This window comes from Scyliorhinus torazame, chromosome 12 (assembly GCF_047496885.1).
Source record: "Scyliorhinus torazame isolate Kashiwa2021f chromosome 12, sScyTor2.1, whole genome shotgun sequence".
NCBI classification, from domain to species: Eukaryota; Metazoa; Chordata; class Chondrichthyes; order Carcharhiniformes; family Scyliorhinidae; genus Scyliorhinus; species Scyliorhinus torazame.
Window position 1 is genome coordinate 213,760,420 of NC_092718.1, and position 18,418 is coordinate 213,778,837.

General features: G+C 46.9%; 1 protein-coding gene across 1 annotated transcript in view; it reads left to right on the forward strand.

Annotated features, from left to right (window-relative positions):
* LOC140387128 (uncharacterized) overlaps positions 1–18,418 on the forward strand; it is a 186,293-nt gene that overhangs the window by 66,042 nt on the left and 101,833 nt on the right. Inside the window, exons 15-18 of the mRNA XM_072470139.1 lie at positions 1–152; positions 1,489–1,797; positions 2,745–2,857; positions 11,055–11,195. Coding sequence (XP_072326240.1) covers positions 1–152; positions 1,489–1,797; positions 2,745–2,857; positions 11,055–11,195 — 715 coding nt within the window. The remainder of the gene's footprint in view (positions 153–1,488; positions 1,798–2,744; positions 2,858–11,054; positions 11,196–18,418) is intronic.

Genomic DNA, 18,418 nt, shown 5'->3' on the forward strand with positions numbered 1-18,418 from the left:
CTGCAACATTGTACCAGAAGGAATGAAAGTGAAACGGAAGAAAACCCCTGAAGTTGCTCCTTTGGCCATCAGGGAAAAAACACGGCATCGACACTTTGTAAAAAAAACAAATTTAAAATCGGGACAAACACTTGGGACCAACAATTGGACAAGTAAGGAAACAAGCTCAGATTTCTGAAACAAAAGTTAGTTCTGCCAGAAGAAATCAGGTGGACCTAAAAGACCTCATGGCACTGTTTCAAAGAAGAACAGGAGGGAGTTATCCCCAGTGTTCTGGCCAATATTTATCCCTCAATCTACATCGTTAAATATAGATTATCTGGTTTATCACACTACTGTCTGTGGGAGTTTACTGTGTACAAATCGGCAGCCACATTACAAAATTTACTATACTTCAAAAGTTCTTCATTCCAAAGTGAAGTACTTTGGAATATCCTGAGGCTGTGGGAGCCACGATATAAATGCATAATTTTCTTATACATAATGGAAAGAACTTAAAAGTAGATTTTCTTTCAATTGCGATGGGAAAGTTGATTCAAAAGCAAAATACCGTAAATTCTGGAAATCTGAACGAAATAAAAACGTTAAATCAACCTAAAATCTTAACTCTGTTTCTCTCTCTGCAAATACTGCCTGGCCTACTGAGTATTTCCTGTATTTTATATTTTTACTTCAGGATGGCATGGTGACACATTGGTTAGACCTGCTGCCTCACAGAACCAGGGGCTCAGGTTTGATTCAGACTTGGGTGACTGTCTGTGTAGAGTTTGCATAGTTTCCCATGTCTCTGTGCGTTTTCTCTGGGTGCCCCTGTTTCCTCCCACAGTCCAAAGGTGTACAGATTAGGTCGAATGGCCATGATCAACCTGTAGGGTTACAGGGGTAGGGCGAGGGAGTGGGCATAGGTGGAGTGTTCTTATGGAGAGTTAGTGCTGACTCGATCAGCCGAATGGCCTTCTTCTGCACTGTTGGGATTCTATGGATTTAGATTCCCAGCACCTGCAGTATTTTGGTTTTGGAAAAGTTGATTATACTCATACAATGAAATAGGAGTGGGAGTAAACCATATGGCCAGTTCAACCATTCAATACAACCATTTTTAAAAAATAAATTTAAAGTGTCCCAATTCTTTTTTTTTCAATAAAAGGCAATTTAGCATGACCAATCCACCTCCCCAGCACTTCTTTGGGGTGTGGGAGTGAGACCCACGCAAACACAAGGAGAATGTGCAAACCTCACATGGACAGTGACCCGGGGCTGGGATCGAACCTGGGTCCTCAGCGTCGTGAGGCAGCAGTGCTAACCACTGCGCCACTGTGTCACCTCCCCATTCAATAAAACCTTGGCTGATCTTCGACTTCAACTCCACTCCCATGCCCATATCCCTTGATTCGCTGAGAGACCAAGCATCACAATGTGTAGAAGAAGAATGATAGTTTGTTTAATAATTCTATATTTAAAATTTATGGTCTAATTCTATTCTCATAGATGAGGTGACAGAAATGATTGAAAAGATGACATATGGTTGCCTGCCAGCTGCACAAGGGGAGCCAAAGGAAAATGGTAGCCCACGCACAAATGAAGAGGAATTGTTCCGCCGCTTTGCAAAACTGCCGTGGCAAAATGTGGAACATCATCAGCCCTACAGCAGACCGCACAGGACCAGCAAGGAGAGAAAGGGTCTAGAGCTGCGTCACCAACAAATGCAGTGCAGTTCACGCAAGAACTCTCCTGAGAAAACGCTGGTTGAAAGCGACAGCAGTGTAGATGTGGAGGAAATTTTCCGGAGTTTTGCAGGTGAGGTGTTTAAAGAAGAATTCCGTTCATGCCTTTGATAGTGCGCAACTGGACATTGAGGGGGAGTGTCAACTTGTTCATGAATCGCAGTGTAACGTAACGGGAGAGACATGTTGAGTTGGATGGTGGGATTGTTAGGTGATACTTTCCCCCTAAATTTCAAATGTTTTTATTATGTTTAAGTCTTAATTTAGCTGTGCAAATTCAGCATGTAATCCAGCAGTCTATGTCCAACTGCAGCAAGACCTGGACAATATGAAGGCTTGGGTTGACAAGTGGCAAGTAATATTCATGCTGCACAGGCAATGAACATCTCCAGCAAGATGGCATTACCATCACTGAATCCCCCGCTATCAGCATCCTGGGGGTTAAAATACTGTGGGCGGGATTCTCCGTCGGCTGATGCCAAAATCGGGAAACGCGATTGGGCGGAGAATCAGTTCTGACACCGAAATCGCAGTGGATGCCGATTTGACGCCAAATCAAAACTGTCTCCAGCAGTTTCAGATGTGCAATCTTGGCCAGTAGGTAGACTGCCTATTTGTGTCTCTGGCTGTCTCTTGATTGGACACAGACACGGCCAGCAGATACATGAAAATACCACCACCTGGAAGTTCCCCTCCAAGTCACTCACCATCTGGACTTGGAAATATATTGCCGTTCCTTCAATGTCACTGGGTCAGAGTCTGGAGCTCCCTCCCTAACATAAATTCTACATTTATAGAGTATTCAGCAAATGGCTGGGAATCTGTCACAGTAGATTTGGTGTAACTGACTACGATTTTTGTTTGAAATGTGATTGCAGAGAAAGTTAAAATTGGGAAGAAAAGTTTTGCGTAATATGTTTGGCGAATAATGAAAAGTGTAACAACAGCAGAAACATACCAGCTATAAACGAGAAAAGATTCACATCTTTTCACTTGAGATAATATATGTTTATGTCTTAGGACAGAGTGAATCTTTTGATAGTCAGTTGTCAGGCTGCAGCGAGGAAGAGATAGAAGTAACAAACCTGGACAAAACATTCATCACAAGGCAAGTTCGAAAGAAAGCTCAAAAGGTGTGTTATGATTCTGGGTACCTTTATAAAGCCGTTTTACAGCAATCTCTGTTAATTGTTCTTGTCTGTTACGAATGAAAAACCTCCCTGTAATCTGTATCAACAGTAGGCCAGTTTGAAATTGCCTACAGTAAAAACAGAAGATGTTGGAAGTACTCAGCACGTCTAGCAGCATCAGAGAGAGAAAACAGAGCTAACATCTTGGGTTGACCTGTTGTAAGAACTGAGAACATCGACATAACAAATTGTCTGGATCAAAAATGGCTCATTAAACATTGACCAAAATCTGCACATGTTAAAGCCATTAAATTATTTATTTACTGTTACAGAAATAAGAAGCTCCAAAATTCCCACATGTGTTATTGATACAATCCAAGAGACAGATTATGTAATAACACAAAAGCAAAATACTGTGGATGCTGAAAATTAGAATTTCTGATGAAAGATCATCGACCTGAAACTATTCTGTTTGTCCCACAACATATGCTACCTGTCCTGTTGAGCATTTCGAGCATTTTCTGTTATTTAGATCCAGTAATGAATTTGTTACATTTAGAAGAGATATCTTTGGAAAATAAAGTACTTTCTAGATTGCCAATATCTGTCTAATGGACACTACTTAGTGCAACACCATTGCATATTCACCTATATATTATCTCGCTAACCTGAGTAATATCAAACAGTAGCCTGGGCATGAGTAGCAAATCTTAGTATTGGTAATTTTATATTGTGCATTCATCTCCTGAAGCTGTAATCACAGTGAAATGAACATTTAGAATAATTTAGAATCTGGTTTTGAATGGTTTTCTCCAAAATATGTATTTATAATGTCTGCATTAACCCTACCCAGTGTCTATTTAACAACTCCAGATTTGTAACCTTAAAAACACAGACATTTCAATCATGGCACATTAGCACAGTGGTTAGCACTGTTGCTTCACAGCGCCAGGGACCCGCGTTTGATTCCCGGCTTGGGTCACTATCAGTCCGGAGTCTGCTCGTTGTCTCCGTGGGTTTCCTCTGGGTGCTTCGGTTCCCCCCCACAAGTCCCGAAAGATATGCTTGTTAGGTGAATTGGACATTCTGAATTCTCCCTCAGTTTACCCGAACAGGTGCCGTAGTGTCACAAGTAGGCTTACATTAACACTGCAATGAAGTTACTGTGAAAATCCCCTAGTCGCCACACTCTGATGCCTGTTCGGGTACACAGAGAGAGATTTCAAAATGTCCAATTCATCTAACGAGCGTGTCTTTCGGGACTTGTGGGAGGAAACCAGACCGCCCGGAGGAAACCTACGCATACAGAGGGAGAACGTGCAGAATCCGCACAGACAGTGATCCAAATGGGAATTGAACCCGGGTCCCTGACGCTGTGTAGTAACAGTGCTAACGACTGTGCTACCGTTCAGCAAGTTATCGATGAAGAATAATGCATTGTATTTGACATTGTATAAAATGCTCTTGCTTTTATGAAACAAGGCATTCTCTGATTTGCTGTGAGAAACGTCAAAGGGGACTTGCTATTATTAATATATATATGTGTGTGTATATTATCTATACAGTATATATGTTGAACGGGTCGCAACATTCCATTTCAAAATACATTTAAAACCCCAATGCCAGGTTGTATGACAAAATCTACAGAACCACAGAATTCTTAGTGCAGAAAGAGGCCATTCGGCCCAGTGAATCTGCATTGACCCTCTGAAAGAGCAACCTACCTCTTGGGCCCACTCCCCCGCCCTATCCCTGCAACCCCCTCTGACCTACATATCTTTGGACACAAAGGGGAAATTTAGCATGGCCAATCCACCTAACTTGCACAGCTTTGGACTGTGGGAGGAAACCCATGCAGATATGGGGAGAAATTGCTAACTCCACACAGTCACCAAAGACTGGAATTGAACCTGGGTCCCTGGTGCTGTAAGGCAGCAGTGCTAACCACTGTGCCACCCCACTTCAAAGGTGTTAATATTTGGATGAAGTAGATGTTTGTTGGTGTTTTAGTAGGGTTTTTCAGTCACGTAACATTAAGCTGCTAAAACTGGGTTGTAAGAAAAAGTTGAGTCTGCATGCAGTTGCAGGCTCTGGCCATGAAGCGTCACTGTGAGGCAGTCTTAAGTTTCTAAGTCTCTTTATTAATAACTGGAAGCCAGTTTGGTGTAGTTAAATAAAGGAGGTAGGTATTAATGTTTGCATATAAATTTAAAGCCTCTTTTAATATCCTGTTCATTAACAGCTCGACTGGACTACCTCACCCCAGGCTGCGAGTAACTTTTTTTTAAAGAGATAAAAGAAAGAGAAAAGAAAGAAAGAGGCAAAAAAAAAGCCCTTAGATAGCTCTGCAAACCCAGAGTCCATTCGCCATGGCCATCAGCCAGAGCTGTTGCCTCTACAACTCCTGATATAATGCCCCTGCCCATTTGCACACCAGCTTCTCTGTCTGTGGCAACTACAGTGATCTGCCACTCTTACCATCACTATTCCTTCTAATTTCAATTCACAGTGCATGGTCCATTTCTTGGACAGCGGGGACATCTTAAAGTGACTATTATTTGCACAGTTACCTGTTTGTCCCATGTCAGGAAAACAATGGTAGTTTTAAGGAATTTATATTGTATTGGTAAACATTAGAAATAAGGGGCGGGATTCTCCAATAATGGGGCTATGTCCCCACACCCACGAACAAATGCGCGCGAATCACTCTGGACTTACCTGGAGTAAGTCCAGGGTGATTCTGCGATTTACAGGGGGCTAGCAGGGACCCGGAGTGCTCCTCGCACCTCCGGCTGCCGATACGGGGCCCTGCACTTCCGGTTGGCGGTCCGTGCAAGCGCACGGCGACAGCCTGTGTTGGCCGCCCCGTGCAACATGGCTGACCCACACCGCGGACCAGCACCAAGAAGATAGGCCCCCCTCCCAGATTGCGCGTGCTCATGGATTGGTAGCCTCCGAACAATAGTCTGGCCGTCCTGGAGGCCCACCTGGTGAATGATCCCTCCACGCCCCCCACCAGGGCGGCCGCGGACTGAGTCTGCAGCCGCCACGCCGAGTGCCCGCCTGGTGGAACCATGAGAGAACCACGCCGGCGGGTACTCGGCCAGCTGCACTGGGAGAATCGGCGGCGGGGCCTTTTTCAATGGCTCCCGACTGGCACCGCGTCGACCATGCGCGCCCGATTGCCGGCGATTCTCCGGGGACCGTTCTCGTGTCCGACGCCCATCCCCGACGTCTAGCGCGATTTCAGCGCAGAGTCTCGGAGAATCCCGCCCAAGGTATAGTTTCAAGTGGATTTAATTTATTGTTTATGTGCCTGGAAGGTTAAAATCTATAGTTAGATTCAAGCTGGGCAACGGTGTTTGTATGTGATGGGATTGGTTATGTAGCAACTGTGTTTTATTGTGCTTAGAGAGGGCTATGGCGTTAAGAATAACAAAACCGGGGGCAGCATGGTGGCGCAGTTGTTAGCACTGCAGTCTCACGGCGCCGAGGTCCCAGGTCTGATCCCAGCTCTGGGACACTGTCCGTGTGGAGTTTGCACATTCTCCCCGTGTTTGCGTGGGTTTCGCCCCCACAACCCAAAGATGTGCAAGGTAGGTGGATTGAACATGCTAAATTGCCCCTTAATTGGAAAAAATGAATTGGGTACTCTAAATTTATTTTAAAAAGAATAACAAAACCAACAGGGATTGGGGCCTTGTAAATTAGAGAAGCTTTCAGTTTTAGTTTAGCTAATTTGATTGCAGTTGAAGATAGGTAATGAGAGAGAAGGCAGTTCTCAAGGCTCTGCTGGAAGCAGTTGCTTTAGAAGGCTACAGAGGAAACATCTCTCTCAGCTTTGCTGGAAGAAACGCCATAAAATGGAGTCATGATTATGAAAACAAATGCAGCGATCTGAAGAGAAGCTAGTTAAGGAAACTAGAGAAATTAAGAGAAGTTTCCCAAGAAGTCTGAAGGTAGAAGTACGAGAAAAGAGCACTGTTCAGAAAAGACACACAGAGCTGGGCAGCACGGTGGCGCAGTGGATTAGCACTGCAGCCTCATGGTGCCGAGGTCCCAGGTTTGATCTCGGCCCTGGGTCACTGTCCGTGTGGAGTTTGCACATTCTCCCCGTGTTTGCGTGGGTTTCGCCCCCACAACCCAAAAATGTGCAGGCTAGGTGGATTGGCCACGCTAAATTGCCCCTTAATTGGAAAAAATGAATTGGGTACTCTAAATTTAAAAAAAAGTCTCACAGAGCTGAGAAGAAGGCTGAGACGCCAGAAAGATAACTGAAGTGATTATCAATTTTGTGAGATTTTATTACAGCCTGTGGAACGTGAGTTTAAATAGCTATGAAAATTGGTGGCTGGTTCTCAGAGTTTGTGCAAAAGCAGTTAAGACAAAGGAAGTCTAAAAAGAGTTGGATTCCTAAAGCGGAAGCTTGGGTTATAAGTGTCATTTGTAAAACCTGGATTGTTATTTCAGAATGCAAAGCATATTTATGAGAAGATTTTAAACCGTGTTTTGGGAGTGGAGTTTGGAAACACTCGTGTGGCCATCATCTGGGGGGATTCTGAGGAGACATTCATTTGGGTTCAAAGCAGAGTGCATGTATTTGACCACAGCCATCCTGTATGCTTAAAAGGGATTTTGTATTAATGAGACCATTGTGGATTAAGATGAATTTGGTAATCCGTGTTAATCCTAATACCTTTGTGCAATTGTTAAGCGAAAGAAGGAGTAAAGACATATTGTATCATAATCCAATTTTTTCATGTTTAATGAATATTTGTTTTCTTGTGAATACTAATTTGCGGAACTGATTAGTTTTCTGTTCCTCCACGTTTTATATTTAATACGTATGTTACGGTCTCCTGAGCCAGGGTTCCATTCCAAGATCGTCTCATTCAGTCGTACCATCAACTGAGATCGTAACGGAATTTCCAGTGATGTCAGTTGAAAGCAATGAAAGGTGGCTCCCAGCCGGGTCTTTGTTTTTGATCCCTTTTATCCACTTTTTCAGGCGATTTTGGTGTCCAAACCCAGTTAGTTGATCTAGAGAAGCTTTTCCCAACAGAGGCATGTCAGAAATGTCGATGAAGAAGCCCAATGTGAAGAAACCCCAGGAGGGTAGCCTATCGAAAGAATTTGAAGGGTGGAAGATGGTGCCATGTCCATTACATTAGACAATCTGGCTGTGGTGATGGCACAGTAGCTGGAGAAATTCAGAAAGCAGATGGGCAGGCAGTTCGAGTGGCAGGGCAAGGATATAAAGGAATCATTTATAGCCACTGTCAAGGAGGCACTAGGCCCGATTCATGAACAGCTGGGATGGACCTCGAATGTGGTGAAAGCGCAAAGTGAGACATTGAAGGGTGTGGAGCAGGCCTTGTCGCAGCATATGGGATGGTTCGCCTTGTTGGAAGCAAAATTGCTGCTTGTGGCAGAGAGCGACAAGGGCCTGAGGTTAAAAGTGGAAGATCTTAAGAACAGGTCGGGACAGTTGAATCTCAGGATGGTGGAGCTGCCGGAGGGAGTGGAGGGCTCGAAGCCGAGCGAGTATTTTTACAAGATGTTTACTCGGCTGGTGGGAGAGGATCAGGTGTTCACCCCTCCAGAGTTGGATAGAGCTCATTGGGCACTCTTGCATAAGCCACGGTCAACTGAGTCAGCGCAGCAGTGATTATCCACTTTCACAGCTGCCAGAGGAAGGAGAGGGTCTTGGAGTGGGTGAAAAGGAACCGCAATATTGACTGGGATGGGCACTTGGTGCGGATATATCAGGGCATTGGGACTGAGCTGGCGAAGAGGCATGCAGCCTTCACCAAGGCAAAGGCGGTGTTTTATAGTAAAGGAGTGCAATTCGGGATGGTGTACCTGGCGCAACTGCGGGTCACAATGGATTTGAAAGATTATTTTTTTGGCACACATGATCCTGGGTGGGGACCACCTTACGAGCAGGGAGGAGAAGGGGTGGCTAGTGACCAGGAGTGGAGTGGGGGGGGGGGGGGGGGGTTGGCTACAACTCATTGGGTGGAGCTCAGTGGATCTAGTTGTTTGTTTATTTGGTGGGGGGATGGGGTTGGCTGAGGTGGCAGGTAGTTGCGAGTCTGGAGGTGAAGGGAGGAGACAATGGGCGGATGGGCAATGGAGAATTAACAGTGACCAGGGGATTCTCTTTATCTCATGCTAGAGCTGGGACTGGAAGCCATCTTTGGTAGACCTGGGACCCAGGAATCTGAGTAGGAGTATTTCACCATGGTGGGGTTGGTTGACTCGAGGAGGAGGGTAATGAGAGACCCCCGACAAGGTTAGTCATCTGGAACGTGGGTGGCTTTGGACGGCCTGTGAAGAGGGAAAGAGTTTTTTCCCACTTAAAGGCTTTGGGGGCCGATGTGGTGTTCTTGCAAGAAACTCACCTGTGGGTGTGGGACCAGACTAGGCTGCAGAAGGCCTGGGCAAGCCAGGTTTTCCACTCGGGTTGATAATAGGGCCGAGTGGGTGGCGATTTTCAGGTTCTGGCTCATGCATTTTCAGGTGGGGACGGTTCTGGCTAATCGGGGGTCGTTATGTGATGGCTACAGTGTTAGTGAACATGGCCGTGGTGTTAGTGAACATGTACACTCTGAATTGGGACAATGTCAAGTTTATGGGATGGTTGCTGGCAGCAATACCTGAGTTGGACACACACCAATTGACTAGGGGGAGATTGTAACTGTGTGTTGGATCTGAAGCTGGACCACTCCAGACCGAGGCCGCTGGCCCCTTCGGGGATGGGGAGGGTGTTAGCTGCATTCATATACGCGCCCGGTTCACAAGGTGTTCTTGAGGATTGACTTTTTTGTCATGGGTAGGACCCTGTTCCCTGGGGTGAAAAATGCGGAGTATTCAGCTCTGATTATTTCTGACCATGCGCTGTCCTTGGTGGACTTGATATTGGAGGCGGGCCGGGCACAGCGCACGGGCTGGAGGCTGGATGTAGGACTGTTGACTGATATTGGGTTTTGCGAGAAGAGGCTGGATTCTCCGATTCTGGGTCTATGTCCCCACACTGGCGTGGGAATGGTCGTGTTTTACGTCAGAAAAAATGGCGCAAAATGGCCCCCGATTCCCCGTTTTGCTGGGGGCTAGCATGCTGGCAGCGTAGAGCACCCGGCTTTAGCTGCCGATACGTCCCGGAGAATTGCCGGGTCCGTGGCTGCGCATGCGCACGGCGACGACCTGCAGTGGCTGCGCCGTGCTTCATGGCGGAGGCCACTTGCGGACCCGGCCCGCGAAATAGTGCCCCCCCTTTGGCCGGCTCACGCGCCCTGGACTACCCCCATAGTGCCCCAGCTCAGAATAATGTCCCCCCCTGCCTGTGGATTGGCCCTTGCCCGACTGTAACGGCACTGGACTGAGTCTGCAGCCGCCACGCCGAGGACTGGGAATATGCGAGTGACTCAACGCCGGAGTTATGCAAATGCAGTTCGATCTGTTGGCCAGAGGCCGCGCGTTGTGCCAGCTGAGGCACTTAAGGGGATTGTGTATGAATATGGTGGGGAGGCTAGCTGCCTTTTGGCTCAGCGGTTAAGATGACAGGAAGCTGCTCGGAAGATTATACAGTTGAGGGAGCTGGGGGGGTAGGTTGTTCTCCACCCCAGAAAAGGTGAACAGGGCGCTTTGAACCTTTTATGAAGGCCTTTAAAGTTGGAGTTGCCAGAAGACGAGCGGAGGATAGCACGATTTTTAGAGGGGTTGAGTTCCCCAAGGTGGGGGAGGAATTGCGGGAGAAGCTGGAAGTGCCGTTGGGGTTGGAGGAAGTTTGAACAGCTTTAGGAAATATGCAGATGGGGAAGGAACAGGGGCCAGATGGGTTCCCAGCAGAATTTTATAAGAACTTCACAGATCAGTTGGCCCCTTCGGTGTTGGGGATGTTTTCTTTATAAATTTAGAGTACCCAATTCATTTTTTCCAATTAAGGGGCAATTTAGCGTGGCCAATCCACCTACCCTGCACATCTTTGGTTTGTGGGAGTGAAACCCACGCAAACACGGGGAAAATGTGCAAACTCCACACGGACAGTGACCCAGGGCCGGGATTAAACCTGAGACCCCGGCGCCGTGAGGCGGCAGTGCTAACCACTGCACCACCGTGCTGCCCATTTGCTCATTCTTAACTGCTTACGTTGCTCAGAGGTTGCATGAATTACTTTGGCCCAATTTTATATTTTCAGGAGAAGGCGCAACACTCTTCCATGTCAGATTCATCCCTCAGTGTGTCAGATGAGTTTTTCACTCCCAATCCTGAAACGGTCTCCCTTGGTTCCGAAACTTCGACTAATGCAGATCTTAACTTGAATCAACTTAGCAAAGAGGTAAAATGGAAACTCTCCAGGATTTATCATTTCTACAATGCTCAATGTGCCTCTGAACTGCCTTTCCTTTTCCTTCTAACCTTTAGGTGGGCTATTTTATTCACTCTTTATCTTCCCTTCTATCGTCATTGTGGTGAAGTCTGGGATGAGGAATTTCAGTTAACTAGGGAAACTAGAGAAGCTCGACTAAAAGTAAAATACTATAATGCTGCAAATCTGAGGTTCAGCAACAGCATTGTGCCCAGCGCAGATCTGGCGCAAGGGTGAACCCGTGAGAGACACAAATCAGGCTCCATTCCAGGTGCCGGGCCAATCACAAGTCACCTGATCACTCTGCCCGGTGGTATCTGGATCTCGCCTTCACTGTGCGAGATCCAGGTCAGCATATTTAAATCAGCCATTACTCTCATTTAAATACCTGGACGCTGCTTTCTTCCGGCGCCCGGGAGTCAATGGCCATGCCTGCGCGACCTTGACAGGGCACAGTTTAACACGTTTCCACAAACCTGGGGGATAGGGGGCAGGCCATTAGAGACCCCTGGGTGGTCAGGGACAGGACAGGGTAGTACCTTGGCACTCTCCCTGGCACCCAGGCACATTAACACTGCCAGCCTGGCACTGTGGCAGTGCCACCCGGTCACCATGGCAGTGCCAAGCTGGCAGTGTCAGGCAGGCGATGCCCGGATGCCAGGTGCACTGCCAGGGGTCGGGCCCGGGGGGCCTTGCTTAGAAGAGCGGGGTGAGGGAGGAGTTCCTGAAAGCCAGGGTGGGTGGTGGGGGGGCTGAAAGAGGGCCCTAGAGATAATGGCATTCTTCCAAAATGGCACCCCGAGGAGCCGGTCCTGCAGGACGGCTACCTAAGTGTGGCCTTGATAGGGAGAAACATTGTGGCCAATGAAAAAGGCAAAATGCCGTTGAATCCCGGCGTTGCAGCCGCGAACGAAAACCCCACCAAACATGCACAAAAGCAGACTTTAACTTTTTTCCTGTGAATCGCAAAAATCCTGTGAATCATAAACAAAAAATGTGGATAGAGAAACAGAGTTACTGTTTCAGGTCAATAACCTTTAATCAAAAATGGGAAAAGTTAGAGATATAACGGGCGCAATTCTCCCAAAAGGGAACAACGTTCCCGAGTGAGTGCTTTTAGCTGCGTGTTTCCCAGCACTCGCACACAGGGAACACACGGCCAAGGCTTCACATAGCGCCATTTTTCACAGTGGGGAGCTCCACTTGCTAGAACTCTCCAATGTAGCGAGAGATTGGGACACCATTTTAAATGGCATCCCAATCTCCAAGGTCCCTGTCATGCGAATGTCACTTTAAGAAATGTTTGGCTGTTCTTGTTACTGCAGTAATGTTAGAGTGTGGGTGGAACTGAGCTCTGGCTCTGCTTTTTAGTTTCACTTTGAGAAAACTTGGGTGTGTCTTTTTTTTTGGTTTTGTTTCAGTGTTGGAGCTGAAGCCAGACAAAGTAGGTTGTTCTCTCTGCCATGAAAAGACTATCTCTTGATCATTTGGTGAATTCAGAATTCTTTATGCTCTCAGCAGTGAATTTAAACCTGATGTGCTTCTGTTAAAAGGTGTTTTTTAAGTCTTATGGATGTTGTTTAGGAATTTATTAAGAATTACTTAGTGTTGTATTCTTTGGGGGTTATACTTGAATTAATGGTTACTAAGATGTTCACTGTATGTTTTAAAAATGTTAACTTGAGTTCATAGACTAAACATTGTTTTGCTTTAAAAAATACTTTTCGATTTCTGCTGTACCACACCTGTAGAGTGGACTGTGTGCTCCCCATACCACAATCTATTAAAAGTTGTGGATCAGGTGAACTCCATGATACACTTTGGGATTTTCTAAACCCTGGCCCATAACAAATTGGGGGCTCGAGGGTAATAAAAGTCTCTATTGGATTGGCTTAGTGAACTTAAAGACAGTGAGGGGTGAGTATATTGTGGTTGCTTTTCAGGTGTGATATTCGAGTTTCCTAAGTGGGGTGTGTGTTGTGGACAATGGCTCTTTCAGAGGCTCTGAAGTTTTTGGGAGTGGAAACGGTCACACACAGTACCTTACGGACAGAGACTAAAAGCAGACTGTTAGATTTGGCAAAAAACATTGCGGTTAACATTACCTGCCAAAATGCGAAAAGATGAGGTAATTATGGCGGTGGCTAAGCATTTAAAGTTGCCTGAGATACAGTTTGACTCATTGGAAATAGAACATAGAACATTACAGCACAGTACAGGCCCTTCGGCCCTCGATGTTGCGCCGACCTGTGAAACCACTCTAAAGCCCATCTACACTATTCCCTTATCATCCATATGTCTATCCAATGACCATTTGAATGCCCTTAGTGTTGGCGAGTCCACTACTGTTGCAGGCAGGGCATTCCACGCCCTTATTACTCTGAGTAAAGAACCTACCTCTGATATCTGTCCTATATCTATCTCCCCTCAATTTAAAGCTATGTCCCCTCGTGCTAGACATCACCATCCGAGGAAAAAGGCTCTCACTGTCCACCCTATCCAATCCTCTGATCATCTTGTATGCCTCAATTATGTCACCTCTTAACATAGAACATAGAACAATACAGCGCAGTACAGGCCCTTCGGCCCACGATGTTGCACCGAAACAAAAGCCATCTAACCTACACTATGCCATTATCATCCATATGTTTATCCAATAAACTTTTAAATGCCCTCAATGTTGGTGAGTTCACTACTGTAGCAGGTAGGGCATTCCACGGCCTCACTACTCTTTGCGTAAAGAACCTACCTCTGACCTCTGTCCTATATCTATTACCCCTCAGTTTAAAGTTATGTCCCCTCGGGCTAGCCATATCCATCCGCGGGAGAAGGCTCTCACTGTCCACCCTATCCAACCCCCTGATCATTTTGTATGCCTCTATTAAGTCTCCTCTTAACCTTCTTCTCTCCAACGAAAACAACCTCAAGTCCATCAGCCTTTCCTCATAAGATTTTCCCTCCATACCAGGCAACATCCTGGTAAATCTCCTCTGCACCCGCTCCAAAGCCTCCACGTCCTTCCTATAATGCGGTGACCAGAACTGTACGCAATACTCCAAATGCGGCCGTACCAGAGTTCTGTACAGCTGCAACATGACCTCCCGACTCCGGAACTCAATCCCTCTACCAATAAAGGCCAACATTCCATAGGCCTTCTTCACAACCCTATCAACCTGGGTGGCAACTTTCAGGGATCTATGTACATGGACACCTAGATCCCTCTGCTCATCCACACTTTCAAGAACTTTACCATTAGCCAAATATTCCGCATTCCTGTTATTCCTTCCAAAGTGAATCACCTCACACTTCTCTACATTAAACTCCATTTGCCACCTCTCAGCCCAGCTCTGCAGCTTATCTATATCCCTCTGTAACCTGCTACATCCTTCCACACTATCGACAACACCACCGACTTTAGTATCGTCTGCAAATTTACTCACCCACCCTTCTGCGCCTTCCTCTAGGTCATTGATAAAAATGACAAACAGCAACGGCCCCAGAACAGATCCTTGTGGTACTCCACTTGTGACTGTACTCCATTCTGAACATTTCCCATCAACCACCACCCTCTGTCTTCTTTCAGCTAGCCAATTTCTGATCCACATCTCTAAATCACCCTCAATCCCCAGCCTCCGTATTTTCTGCAATAGCCTACCGTGGGGAACCTTATCAAACGCTTTGCTGAAATCCATATACACCACATCAACTGCTCTACCCTCGTCTACCTGTTCAGTCACCTTCTCAAAGAACTCAATAAGGTTTGTGAGGCATGACCTACCCTTCACAAAGCCATGCTGACTATCCCTGATCATATTATTCCTATCTAGATGATTATAAATCTTGTCTCTTATAATCCCCTCCAAGACTTTACCCACTACAGACGTGAGGCTCACCGGTCTATAGTTGCCGGGGTTGTCTCTGCTCCCCTTTTTGAACAAAGGGACCACATTTGCTGTCCTCCAGTCCTCTGGCACTATTCCTGTAGCCAATGATGACATAAAAATCAAAGCCAAAGGTCCAGCAATCTCTTCCCTGGCCTCCCAGAGAATCCTAGGATAAATCCTATCAGGTCCCGGGGACTTATCTATTTACAGCCTGTCCAGAATTGCCAACACCTCTTCCCTACGTACCTCAATGCCATCTATTCTATTAGCCTGGGGCTCAGCATTCTCCTCCACAACATTATCTTTTTCCTGAGTGAATACTGACGAAAAATATTCATTTAGTATCTCGCCTATCTCTTCAGACTCCACACACAATTTCCCATCCCTGTCCTTGACTGTCCTACTCTTTCCCTAGTCATTCGCTTATTCCTGACATACCTATAGAAAGCTTTTGGGTTTTCCTTGATCCTTCCTGCCAAATACTTCTCATGTCCCCTCCTTTCTCGTCTTAGCTCTCTCTTTAGATCCTTCCTCGCTACCTTGTAAGTATCCATCGCCCCAACCGAAACTTCACACTTCATCTTCACATAGGCCTCCTTCTTCCTCTTAACAAGAGATTCCACTTCCTTGGTAAACCACGGTTCCCTCGCTCGACGCCTTCCTCCCTGTCTGACCGGTACATACTTATCAAGAACACGCAGTAGCTGATCCTTGAACAAGCCCCACTTATCCAGTGTGCCCAACACTTGCAGCCTACTTCTCCACCTTATCCCCCCCAAGTCACGTCTAATGGCATCATAATTGCCCTTCCCCCAGCTATAACTCTTGCCCTGCGGTGTATACTTATCCCTTTCCATCATTAACGTAAACGTCACCGAATTGTGGTCACTGTCCCCAAAGTGCTCTCCTACCTCCAAATCCAACACCTGGCCTGGTTCATTACCCAAAACCAAATCCAACATGGCCTCGCCTCTTGTTGGCCTGTCAACATATTGTTTCAGGAAACCCTCCTGTACAAACACTGTACAAAAAACGACCCATCTATTGTATTCAAACTATATCTTTTCCAGTCAATATTTGGAAAGTTAAAGTCTCCCATAATAACTACCCTGTTACTTTCGCTCATATCCAGAATCATCTTCGCCATCCTTTCCTCTACATCCCTAGAACTATTAGGAGGCCTATAAAAAACTCCCACAGGGTGACCTCTCCTTTCCTGTTTCTAACTTCAGCCCATACTACCTCGGAAGATGAGTCCCCATCTAGCATCCTCTCCGCCACTGTTAACCTTCTTCTCTCTAACGAAAACAGCCTCAAGTCCCTCAGCCTTTCCTCAAGATCTTCCCTCCATACCAGGCAACATTCTGGTAAATCTCCTCTGCACCCTTTCCAATGCTTCCACATCCTTCCTATAATGAGGCGACCAGAATTGCACGCAATACTCCAAATGCATCCGCACCAGAGTTTTGTACAGCTGCAACATGACCTCATGGCTCCGAAACTCAATCCCTCTACCAATAAAAGCTAAGTAAGAAGTCTTACAACACCAGGTTAAAGTCCAACAGGTTTGTTTCGATATCACTAGCTTTCGGAGCGCTGCTCCTTCCTCAGGTGAACGAAGAGGTATGTTCCAGAAACATATATATAGACAAATTCAAAGATGCCAGACAATGCTTGGAATGCGAGCATTAGCAGGTGATTAAATCTTTACAGATCCAGAGATGGGGTAACCCCAGGTTAAAGAGGTGTGAATTGTGTCAAGCCAGGACAGTTGGTAGGATTTCGCAGGCCAGATGATGGGGGATGAATGTAATGCGACATGAGGTCCCGGTTGAGGCCGCATTCATGTGTGCGGAACTGGGCTATAAGTTTCTGCTCGGTGATTCTGCATTGTCGCATTACATGTCGCATTCATGTTGCATTACATGGTGGAAGTCTTTTTCATTTCATTTGAGAAGGTAGCTAAACAAATGAAATGGCCACAGGACATGTGGGTATTACTGATTCAAACAAAGCTGGTAGGTAGGGCTAGTGAAGCGTTTGCATCACTACCGGAGGAGGTATCTGGGACGTATGAGGAGGTGAAAAAATCCATCTTAGGTGCATATGAACTGGTGCCGAACACATGTCAAGTGGGCGGGATTTACATTGCAAGTCTTGCGAGATCGTGTTGGATCTCATGAGGCGTGGAAAACTGGGTAGATAGCAGGACCGGGGCCTCCCGGCTTTCATTGGCTACGCTGCACCGAAGTGAGCTGCTTTTTCAGGCACAGCGTGGCTGTTGGATCGCACCCAACATGGTTTACATTAAAAGCTGTTAAATGCCTAACCTCCTCCAATCCTGATAAAAGATAATTAATCTATTTCTGTCGCCAAGGTATTACCAGACCTGCTGCGTATTTCCAGTCTTTTCTTCTTTTATTCTGGAGAAGGTGGGCTTGTTCTCTTTAGAACAGTGGAGATTAAGGGAAGAATTAATAGAGGGGTTCAAAATTCTGACAGGGTTTGTTCGGGCAAATAAGGGACGCGGCGCGGGCCGCTGGAATCGGCGGGGCCGCCGATTCTCCGGCCCGAATGAGCCGAGCGGCCGCGCGGAAAAGCCGAGTCCCGCCTGCGCCGTTCACCCCTGGTTGCTGCCGGTGGGAACTTTGCGCGAAGGGTTGGGGGGCAGCCTGTGGGGCAGGGAAAGCGCTCTTTCACCTGGGGAGGGGGCCTCCGATGGGGTCTGGCCCGCGATCGGGGCCACCGACCGGCGGGCCGGCCTGCCCCCCCCCCCCGGCCTACTTTGTTACTCGGCCGGCCCCTGAACCCCCAAGCCATGTTGCGCAGGGGCCGGCGCGCTGAAGAAGTCCCCCACGCATGCGCAGGTTGGCACTGCCCAACTGCACTTGTGCAGTTTGGCGCTGCGCCCAATTGGCGCCGGGAAGGGAGGCTGGAGCGGCGTGAACCGCTCCAGCGCCACGCTGGCCCCCTGTGGGGGACAGAATCGGTCGTCCCCGTGCCCGTTTCGCGCCGTGGCGGCGTGAACACTTAGTCTCCATTTTGGAGAATCACCCCCTACATGTTTTAGATAGTGTTATGGGCCAGGGTTTAGAGAACCCCAAAAGTGTATCATGGAGTTCACCTAACCCACAACTTTTAATAGATTGTGGTATGGGGAGCACTCTACAGGTGTGGTACAGCAGAAATGGGAAAGTATTTATTTAAGCAAAACAATGTTTATTCTATGAACTCAAGTTAACCTTTTTAAAACATACAGTGAACATCTTAGCAACCATTAATTCAAATACAACCCCCAAAGAATACAAC